Genomic DNA, 11,269 nt, shown 5'->3' with positions numbered 1-11,269 from the left:
TTCTAGCTGTCACCCCTTCCCCGCCACAGAGCTTGGGGCAAATACTCCTGTTCTTTGAACTCCAGGCTTTTACTGGCCAAACGGGGCTCTCGGTGTTATTACTCGGCTCTGCGCGAAATGATGTAGCTGGCCCCTGGCAAGCACTCGCTGCTACTGTATCATTCATTCCCTCCTTCATTTATTCAGGTATGTTTTGGGCCCCTAGGACCCACAGGTGCCAAGGAAAGAACAGGGCCCACGGTGTGTGGGGTGGGGAGGGGTCGGGGGGGCAGACGTAAGCAATCAATCGCCCATCTGCCTTCCTTAATCACGACTTCGAGAAGCTCTTCGGGGACAAGTTCAGGCGCTGTGGACTCACATCTGTCCCCACGGAGCCACCACAAGCCTCTGGTGGGGAGAGGTCCCTTCTCCGTTTCTCACGCGTCCTGCTCTGAATCAGCCCCTTGTCTTCCTGTCTCCAGAGCTCTGGCCTCAGGACAAAGCAGTCTCAAGGTTCTCAATGACAAGGGGACGGCCTGTCCCCTCAGGAGCCCTCTCTGGGAGAGGTGAGATTGCGAAGGATGGGGGCAGAGGAGAATCTGCCAGTTTTTTGTTTTCTCCCCCCGCCCTAAGGCTGCGCCTCTGGCTGGCTCTTTGTGGGCCGTGGACCTTTCACAACAGGAACTGGGGTCTCTGGGCTCCACTGTCCAGCAACTTGTCTAGGACCCGGGCTCTGTGGCCCGACCTTCACCGGGCCCTTGCCCTGACCTTCATGGGGCTGTGAAGTTGCCCATGAACTCCCACCCCTCCCTCCCTCCCTCCTCACCTCCGCTGGCCCCTCCAGGTCTCAGGTGGCCGAAGNCCACCCCCCCTGCCCCAACTGGGTGGAGAAAAAGCTGGACCAAACTCAAGCATCAGCCTCCATAGATCCCTGTTACAGACCTTGCTCTGGATGATAAATGTAGCTCCCCCCCCGCCCCCGACACACACACAAATTGTGAAATACACTCCCATCCACCCCTTTCAGAAGGACCCCTGTGCGCACCCACGGAGAAGCCAGGGCTCAGGGCCCCTCCACGCGCGGCTGCCTTTTCAACACCGTCTTGATACACGTGTCAAAACAAACTTTCCCCGCTCCCATCCCCCGGCCCCCGCTCCCCTCCCCCGGTGGGCCCGTCCAGCCCGCCCCAGCAGCCCCTGCAGAGGGAGGCCCACGTCCAGGGACCGACTCTTCCCGCAAGGCTGCCGAGGAGTCCGAGAGGTGTTTCTCAGGAGCTGGAAAACCTCTTTTTAAAATTGTGGTTTGGGGTGGGGTGGGGGGGGCGGTGGCGGTGGCAAAAGAGTTTACAATGATTTTTTTTTTTTTACCTCCCCTGACGGTCTCCAGAAAACCTCTGTGCTTTTATTTTTGTTCATTCGAGTGGCTCTGACCTGCTCTATAATTACGTTACTTTCTACCTACTGCGCCTCTGCATTTCTAGCCCTGCTGCCTCTCACAGCTCCCTCGCTGGTCCCTGTGACGCTGTCATTCAAGGGCTTTCAAGTCAGCGATGTAGAAATCAAAAAGAAAGGGGAAATGGTCGGAGACACAGTGAGAATAAATGTGCCTGCTTTTCTCTCTTTTTTTCCCTTCCCCTTTTTACTTTCTTCATTTAATCTCCCTGAGTGAGGCTGTAAGGCTTAATGAAGGGTTGGGCAGATTATTAGAGGCTGTTGGTTCGGAGGGGGAGGGAAGAAAGAGCCAGAGAGAGAAAGAGAGAAGATAATTTGACATTTACCCCGACTGATCTAAACTGATTCGGTTATATTTATGGCTTATAAAGTGTTTAGAAGGATGGAAGGGGGGAGACGCTCCACACGGCGAGGAGAAGGGAAAGAGAAAAATAATATTGACTGCCAAACAGAACGCGCGCGCTAATTCCCAACAGGCCTCCGCAGGGGCTGACCTGGGCCTGGGATTTGAGTTGGAGGGGGGGGGTGCTGTCTGTCCCCACCTCTGGTTTGGCCAGGTGACCTCCAAAGGGGATGCCTTGATCCTTGGTGAAGGCCATGGTCTCATGCACGAGTGCAGGTGCAGCTCAAAGGCCAAGGCTGTCTTTTTGACCTGGGCTACACAGCCCATCCTGGGTCCTTGTCAGCACCCTCGGCTTGGCCTCAAGGTCCCTCAAGGCCCCTCAAGGCTCCCTTCCTGTCTCAGTCCGATCCCAGCCCCCAGCCGGCTTCCTGCTGGCTTCGGAAAACATCGAGTTGTCCACCACTCTCCACTGTCTTCAACCCAATTTCTCCTCTACCCTAGACTCGTGTGTCCAAGGTCGACCGGGTACTCTCCCGCTCAGTCTCAAAGAGGACTCACCCTCAAGGTGTCTGAATCCACATGCACGATCTTTCCTCAAGAATTCTCTCAACTCAGGAAATGCCACCAAAGTGCGCCCAGCTGTTCATGCCAGGTGATTCCATACCTCTCCATTTCCCTGCACATCCAAGCCCTTTCAATTCTACCTCTCTTTCTTTTTAAAAGTTTATTTATTTATTCTGAGAGGAAAGATAGTGCATGTGGGGGAGAGAGAGAGAGAGAGAGAATCCCAAGCAGGCTCTGCACTATCAGCACAGAGCCTGAAACGGAGCTCAATCTCACGAACCTCGAGATCACGACCTGAGCTGAAGTCAAGAGTCAGATGCTCAACCAACTGAGCCACCCAGGTGCCCCTCGATTCTACCTCTTCACCATCTGTCACATCCTTCTGCTTTCCTCTGGCTCCAGGACCATCAGCCTGGCCCCAGCCACCAGCAAGTCCCATGGGGTGCTGTTCCGTTCCCCCTTGCTCACTTCCAACTCACCCAAATCCGTCCTCCGGGGCAGCCAGAAGGAACCTTGGAAAACCAAGATCTGATGGGTCCTTCCCTTTAAGATCCTGCTCCGGGAGCCCCATGCTCTAATCCTTTGCTCCTGGGGTTCTGGTAGTGCCTGGAATGTTCTAGGCTCTTCCGAGGCCCAGAACCTCCCTGGAAACTCCCCTGCTCCCTCTCCATCTGGTTAGCTCCTGTCTTTTGGAGGCCAGCTCCAAGGTGACTTCCTCAGGGAAGTTTCTCCACACCCGTCACTCTATCCAGAGTACCTTGCACCTCTGCACAGCCTGACGCCCCCTTTTCTGCATTCTTCTTTCAAGTGATCCCTGGACAGGTGCCTTTCTCCCCATCTAGCTTGTAAGGACCCCGAGAGCAGAGGTAGCGTCCATTCTCTTTGGGACTGTCTCCTCCATGTCCTGTACGTGCTCATCTTTGTTGAGGAAGCTGCTCAGAAGGGACCCTGGCCGTGGGGGGTCTCTTCCCCAGCTGGGGCAAGCGTGGAGGCACCTACCTCACCAGCTCCTCATTGTAGAGGGACAGCGGGGACTCCCGGCTGAGGATGTACACTTGGCCCTTGAAGACAGACACCTGCACTTTCCCTTCCACGCGCTCCTGGGACTTGGCGATGCAGTGGCGGACAAACTCACACTCAGGGCTGTGCCAGAAGCCTGCAGGGAGGAACGGGGGAGGGTGCTGGGGGGGCCACCGCGCTGGGGAGCCGCATGGCTCGGCCCGTCATGGCGGCCCTTGCATGTGGGCCTGCCCTGTTGGCTGCTGAGTCTCGGCAGGGCACACACTTGTGGCGTAAGCCCGTGTGCCTGGCCTGTGGCCTTGCGGGTCTCTTGCGGGGACGGAGGTGCCCTTGCAATGATCAGGAGGGGTGGGGCTAACCCTCTGCCTCATGCCAGACATGCGGGGAGCGCGACGGGCCAGGCACTGGGGACACAGCGGTGAAGGGACGCTGCTGCTGGCCCCCTGGGAGCTCAGTGTTCTGAGGACAGCGGACAGCGGCTGGGCGGGAGGCCCCCAGTAAGACTCATGTGTGTGTGTGACCCCAGGCTGAGCACCGGAAGGGCCCAGCAGGGGCAGCCGGGTGGTGCTTGGGGTTCAGAAAGGCCACGCGTGTGTGGCCTTCACCTCTCTGACTCGGTTTCCCCATGTCTTGGGTTGGGATGACACAGCATCCCCTCCCAGGACTAGGGGGCTCATTGTGTGTGGCGTCCACACACTGGCGTCCTGGCCAAGAGCCAAGATACCCCCCTCCCCCATTCCCTGGATGTCAGTAACCTGTCTACAAACTGCTAATATTTTCATACGCAAATATTTTTATGAATGAAGCATAGGCATTGCCAAGTTCACCTCTTTGAATTGGCATCAACAGCCCTATGAGAAAAACTCTCAGCCTCTCTCTTCTCTGGGTGAGCAAGTAAGGCTCAGGGGAGTTGAGGTTTCTCAGGGTCACACACCAGCTATGGTGAGGGGCCTGCGTCTGTCCTTAGTCCCCAAGTTATAACAGCTTCGCTTCATGATAACCTTGGAATTTTCCCATCCGAGGATGGACATCCATCAGCACACGAGGTGCCTAAGAGATGTGCTACCTCCCCCTCCTCCACACTCTGGCCCCCAGAGCCCTAAGGCCAGGGAAGGCGATGTGCTCTGGTGTGCTCTGTCCCCAGGCTGTCCCAGGGCGTCCCCAGGCATCCCCAGGGCGGTATCTCAGCACCAACAGGCTCAGACCTGCAGACAGCCATCTCCTCGCAGTTTTTGTGGAGGGTGGGGGCCCCACAGCCAGGGCCGGGGGAGGGACAGCTCAGGGGTAGGGTTTCTCTGAAACGGAGCTGGGAAGGTGAGCCCACCTGGGCAGCTGTGGGGCCAGATGGTGCGAGATCTCCTGCCCTGATAAAGGGCCAGGTCAGCCCCGGGTCTGCGGCTATTGTTGGAGGCCAGGCCTCCAGGGGGGCACCGGGGAGGCTGTCCGTGGGAAAGGGGAGCAGGCCTTCTCCGGGATGGGGTCCGGTGGCTCGCAGCAGTGGGGGAGGGCCAGGCAGGGAGGGAAAGAGACTGGGTCCTCGCTCTCCAGCCACCTGTCATTTGGGTCTACCTCCGCTGCACAATGACAAGCAACCCAACTTCCCTGTCCCTCGGTTTCCCTGTTTGCACAACGAGATGCTACTAACCATTCTCCAGGGGTTGTGTGGCCTCAGTGACAGGATGCGGGCCGAGCCCTAAGCATTTTAATTCGAGATTCGAATATCCTCCGCCAGTCCTCACTGCACACGGGGAGAGAGACCCCCGCAGAGGAAGGGGCCGTCCCAGGCCACAGTGAGATCCTGACGAGTGCTCCCGATGCTGGCCCCGAGAGAGGGGACACTGGTGGCCCCCGCCCCCTGCCCTGCCATGCCCCAGTGGCTTGGCCATCTTTCTAAGTCAGGATAATTAGACCTCTAAGCTTGAGGGCAGGAAGACAGGGAGATGGAGCCAGAGATAGGGGCCGGGGGGACCCACGCGGGAGTACCTGCCTGGGCTTTATCTCGGGATTTCCCACCTCTACCACACCGGGGTCTTGCTCTCAGATTTCTTGTCCCAGCAGACCCGGCCTAGGGCGAGGGACAGCGAGCTTGCTGTGTTGCAGGGGCGTCTCGGGGCTGGGCCGGGCCAGGCGCTGAGCTAATTGGGACGACGGCCCTCTGTTCTGAGTTGTGGATTAGACCCATTTTTCCGGTGAAGTAACTGAGGTAAGGGGAGAGGAGGTGAGCTTCTGTGCCCTGAAGGAGATGGGTCCTGAAGCTGAGGTCCTGCCAGGATGACCCTGTGGGTTGGGACCAGGGTCTGTGCCTGGGGGGCGGGGGGGGTTCTGTACAAGCCCGTAGGGAGATTTGGGGATGGGGTGAGGTGCGGGAGATGAACAGCGGTCAGCCACCGGGGCATCTGCAAGTGGGGCGGGCTTCCTCGTGCCTCAGTCTCCCTACCTGTGCTCGGAGGAAGCCAAGTGTCACAGTGGAGTGACTCAGTGGCTGAGGTATTAAGATTAGGAACTGTGAAGAGACCTGGACTGGTGCCCTATGTTTTACAGGAGGGGAAACTGAGGCTCAGGGTAGGCAGACCTGCTCAAGGTTATATAACTGGGCAGAGCAAGACCCCAGGTCCCTGCGTCTGTATTTGGAAACCATCCCAGGCATTTGTAGTTTTCAACATGCTTTGCAGTGGCCCCTCCCTTCTGCCAGCACTGTTCTAGATGCTTCACAAACGTTCACGCACTTAGTCCTCACCATGAGACAGGTACATCTATTATCCCTGCTCTTCAGATGAGGAAACTGAGGCACGGGGAGGTTGAGTAGCCTGCTTAAACCTGGGGCACCTGGGACTGCGAGTATTTATAATCCTTTGAAACCTCCTAATCGCTGTAACTCAGTTAGGGATTTGGACGGCTCAGTGGATAACAAAACATGGATTCAACCCTGGGGGTCAGGTGTAGAGGCGCTGAGCCCGCGGCCTAGGGCCAAATTGTGCCCCAGNTCTGAAGCTTGCCTGTTCTGGGCTCAAATCCACCGCTCATCAGCGGTGAAACCTCATTCAAGTGTCTTCACCTCTATGCAGCCGAGATGGGGTAATCCCCGTGAGTGCCCAGCTCCGGGCCCCTCAGCAAGAGGTGATGTCCTTCTAGGATGAGAAGGGTGGTGGCCGGTGGCTTGCCCCCACTCGGCCTCCCCGGAGCCCCGGGTCTCAGAGCCGGCAGCCCCGGGCAGGTGCGCTCCCCCACGGGCCTGCCATGCTTAATGACTCTCCTACTTTGTAACCAGAATCCACCTTTCAGTCCAAACCCTGCTGAGCAAGAGAGCCCGCAGGAGACAATGGTATTTAAACACCTGTCTGTACCTGGGAAGGAGGGGGACCCGGCTTCAAAGCTGCCGGATACAATGGGAGAGCGAAATCACCCAGCCAGTAACCACCGAGTCCCCCTGAAACCCCAAGGTGAGTTGCAGCGATTAGGAGCTTTCAGAGGAAATGGAACCTCCGAGTGGAGGGGGCGGGGATGAGCGAGAGAGAGCAGCAGAGGCTCATCCCAGGTAGGGATTATTAATATTCACTTTCCCGGGGCCCCCTGACGTCCAGGGCCCCATGGATGTCGGCAGCACCCTGTCCCCTGCCACAGCTCGGAGGGGCTATTTGATGTGATTTCTCACATTAAGGAGACAGTGAATGTCACAGAGCAGGGTCAGCGAACATTTTCTGGAAAGGGCGCTGAAGAGAGTAACTATTTCAGGCTCACAGGTCATGCGGAGTTTCTCCTGACAACTACCCGACTTGCCATTGTCGCTCAGCACGGCCACCGATGACATGTCAGCCAATGTGCACGGCCGTGCCCAGGAAACTATTACGGACACTGACATTCGGATGACCTATCATTTCCATGTGACGTCAAACAGTATTATTAACTTTCTCCCCAACCATCTAAAAAATCTAAAAAACTAGGCTTCCTTCCTGGGCAAGACAAGCACGGGTGACGGGCTGGACCTGGGGACCGCTCTTCCACAAGGTGAGGGGTGGGTTTAGAGCCAGGGGGCCTGGATTCCATCTCTGAGACAACGGGTAAGGCACAGGAACCCGGGTCTCACCTGTAAAATGGGGTGAGACCCACCCATACTCCGTGCTACCATCGTTCCGTGCATGTGCTAGTTACAGCTGGCTCCTGCGACGCCCAGACCTGGGGCTGAGTTCTCGGTCAAGGCAGGCTGCCCTTCGCTTGAGGCGGTTCCAGGTTCTGCCTGGAGACAGCCCGACCTGGGCCAGACCCAGCTAGGCCACCTCCGGCTGTGTTATTTTGTACAGGGCCCGTTTGCTCTGAGCCTCAGTTTCCCCGTCTGTGCGAAGAGCTGCCTGGCAGTCTCCTAGGAATGCTGAGAGGGACTCCCGGGGACGGCTGTGTCCCCACACAGTGCCTGGCACCTGGCGTGTGCTGGGCGTGGCCACCCAGGGAGGACATGTGATGCTTCCCCAGCCCTGCTGACATCATGTGAATCACAGGTGGCAGAGAGGCCGGACACCTTGGTGGGGGGGGAGCTGATACATTCCCCTCAACACCCAGTGGGCAAGGCAGCCAGCGCCCCCTTCCCTCGCTTGACCCCCTTCCACCTGTATCCTTTGGGCTCTCACAAGGGCGGCCCCGGGTGGCATGGGACCAGAGGAGGGTGCTGTCGGCTTGGGGAGGGGAGGGCAGAAGGCTCCACGCACCCGTGTACACCAGCTCGGCGAATTTCAAGCCCAGGCTCTGTTTGATTTTGCGCACTTCGCGATCCATGGTGAAGGCCTCAATGTCTAAATGAGCGTGGTAAAGGATCGTCCCCGCTGGGGTCTCGTAGATACCTAGCCATTTTTCCAGGCAGGGGGAAAAAGAGAAAAAAAAAAGAGAGAGAGAGAGAGAAACGCATGAAACCCAAACTGTCAGCAAATGACAAAAAAAAATAATAATGACTCGTCTGACAGGAGACAAGCCGGTCGGACCCATTCACTCCCAGCTTGCCGCAAAATGCTCCCGTCATTATGCTCATGCTGGGGCCACGACAGTCCACTCTGCGGCTTGTGGAGAAAATGTCTGGATGCCCCCCTTTGAAGAGGCCTTCAGACGCTGGAAAATGACAGGGTTTCGGAGCCGCTCCCCCCTCCCTCCCAACGCGTGCCCACCGGCCCGCGGCTGAAAACCTGTAATTAAACCAACCACGGTGAAGCCCAGGGCCCCAAATACCCCTTCCTCCCTCCCACGGGGGAGCCAGGGGAGGGGACAGCTGCGCGCACACACGCACACGTGTGTACATGTGTGCGCACGCGGGCCACCCTCAGCCAGCGGCTCCCTCGAGAGCCCGGACCCCTGTGGTGGTAGCACTGGCCCCAGTGGGGAAACCGAGGCTGGGAGGAGAAAGGTCCCCGACTGTGGCTCAGCGGGCGGTGGGGCCCAGACCCAGGTGGTGGTGGGAAGACCATCTTGCTCAAGCCCCCTCCCTACCCCGTCAGGCCCAGCCGCTCCATTTCCTCAACAACCTGCTTGGACCGGACGGTCTCTGCGGGGACACCGAGGCACCGGACCCCGCGCTGAGCGCTGTCAGGGAGAAAGGTCTGATTCGCAGTCCCGCATGAGACGTGAGGGACACCGAGGCACGACTGCGCGCGCGCACACACTCAGACCCTCTCTTGAGCCAGCAGCGCGGCCTCTCGGATGAAGTTCAGGGCAGCGCGTTGAGCCGACCATGGACAAACCCGCCCTGAGTCTGCTGTTCCCACGCAGGTGCAGTAAGTGTTCCCATCCCTTCCTCTCTGCCCACCGCGGAACATTCCGGTGTTCACGGGGCACGTTTCGAGTCAGCCTGAAAACGTACCACTGTCTTTCCACGCGGGCTCTGCCCTAAAACACAGAAAGGATCTGCACCCCCACGTTCACGGCCACGTCGTTCACAACGGCCAGAAAGGCAGAAGCAACGCGAGCCCTTCCACGTTTAGCCGAGCGGCCAAACAAAACGTGGCAAGTGCGCTCCGTAGAATATTATTCGGCCTGGAAGGGGGGAGGTGCCAATGCAGGATGCAGTGGGGACACCCTGGGAGGCCAGCGCGCCAAGCGAAATAAGCCACAGGCTCAGGAGGACAAATACCACAAGGTTCTGCTCACACGAGGCCCCTAGAGTCCTCAAGTTCATAGGACGCAGAAGGGTGGGCGCCAGGGGCCAGGGCAGCGGGGGAGGGGGTCAGGAGTTGTTTACAGGGTGAGGACTCTCCTTTTCCGGGAAGGAGAAAGCGATGCTAGAGGTAGACTGTGGGGAGACTGCATGACAATGTGAATGCCCTTACCGCCACCAGACTGTAGACTCGATAACGGTGAAAGTGGTACCTGTGATGCGTATTTTACCACAATTAAAAAAAAATGTTTTAAAAAGCCTCCCCTTCCCCCAATTCAGAAAGGAGGTGGTTTTCAACCCTGGAACCCGAAGGGGACAAGGATGCGGCTGAGCGTGCTGTCACCAGCCAGAAACGCCCTCCTCTGAGAACCTCCTCTGAGAACCTGCTCGAACCTTGTTCGATCTTTCCATCTGGGAGTCGCAGAAATTCCCTGGGCAAGGACCAGCCCTTTCGGATCACCAGTGCCATTGTCCTGACTTTGAGCTGCAAATCCATTGGTCAAATGGTCTTTTGCACAAGTCCAGCCTATAGAATACATATCCCAGGCCCTGTGGGGGTGAGCAGAGGCCCCTCGGGAAACACTGGGATCCACCAAGAAGTCCTTAAAATGCCAGCTTGGGCCAACACCACTTTTACAGACAGCAGGCTAAAGCCCGGGGAGGGAGTGAGGGTGGGGGAATAGCCTCCCCAGCAGGAAAACAGCAACAGCCCAAGTTCACGCACCAGCCCCAAGCCCTGGAGTCCCGGGGATGTTCAGACCCTCACTCGGCCTCACGGTCACTCTGGCAAACACGGTTCACATGGGCTCCATCATCCACGGCCACAAACCAGAAAGGGTAGAAGGGCGGGTGGAGGTGGGGGCGGATGGCTGGCTGAGAAAAGCCAAGAGCATGAGAACGGGGAGCTGCAGAAAACCTACGAGAACTTAGCACAGAAGTTGAGGCAGGAAGGTACCACACACCAGTGGCTCCCAATGGCCCCCAGGGCCACGGAAAAAGACCTGCCTGATTAAGCCATCTGTTTACAAAGACACATGTGGAACACTTAGAAATGCCTGTCTCCAGGGGCGCCCATGTGGCTCAGTCCGTTAAGTGTCCAACTTAAAAAAAATTTTTTTTAATGTTTATTTTTGAGAGAGGAAGAGAGACAGAGTGCAAGCAGGGGAGGGGCAGAGAAAGAGGGAGACAGAGGCTCCAGACTCCCAGCTGTCAGCACAGAGCCTGATGCGGGGCTCGAACCCACGAACCGTGAGATCATGACCCGAGCCAAAGTTGTATGCTTAACCAACTGAGCCACCCAGGCGCCCTAGTGTCCAACTCTTAATTTCGGCTTGGGTCATGATCTCATGGTTGTGGGATCAACAACCCCATCCCTCACTGGGCCCCTCACTGAGCATGGAGCCTGCTTGGGAGTCTCTCTCTACCCTTCCCCCACTCACACACTCTCCCCCCCCCGAATAAATAAATAAACAACAATAACAAAGTCTGCCTCCAGAATGGTGGAGATGGCTACAATATTAAAGGGGCAAGTTTTCAACTACCCTAGAAACTTTATCATCGGGAAAACGGTAATTTTCCAAGAGCTACCTAAAGTGAGATACTGACCAAGGCTTTTACTGGTCTTTCATCCCGGTGCGTGCTCAGATCTTGGTATCTACTGAATTGCAAACAGGCCTTCTAATTATTGGTTTTGCTGCCTCTTGGAAAAACCCAGAAGCTTTCAAAGACCACCTATACGTTGGCACAGCCAGTCTCGACAGCGCTGACCTGGGCGGGCC

The 11,269-nt window shown here is 57.2% G+C and overlaps 1 protein-coding gene across 2 annotated transcripts in view; it reads right to left on the bottom strand.

Annotated features, from left to right (window-relative positions):
* ASS1 (argininosuccinate synthase 1) overlaps positions 1-11,269 on the bottom strand; it is a 46,243-nt gene that overhangs the window by 2,317 nt on the left and 32,657 nt on the right. For both annotated transcript variants that reach the window (XM_077768391.1, XM_077768392.1), the window contains exons 12-13: positions 8,059-8,190; positions 3,338-3,494 (exon numbers count right to left, since the gene is read on the bottom strand). In XM_077768391.1, the coding sequence (XP_077624517.1) occupies positions 3,338-3,494; positions 8,059-8,190 (289 nt within the window). The remainder of the gene's footprint in view (positions 1-3,337; positions 3,495-8,058; positions 8,191-11,269) is intronic.

This window comes from Crocuta crocuta, unplaced genomic scaffold, assembly GCF_008692635.1.
Source record: "Crocuta crocuta isolate KB4526 unplaced genomic scaffold, BGI_CrCroc_1.0 scaffold35, whole genome shotgun sequence".
NCBI lineage: Eukaryota > Metazoa > Chordata > Mammalia > Carnivora > Hyaenidae > Crocuta > Crocuta crocuta.
The sequence above is the reverse complement of the archived record's forward strand: the minus strand, read 5'-3'. Positions and strand labels throughout refer to the sequence as shown.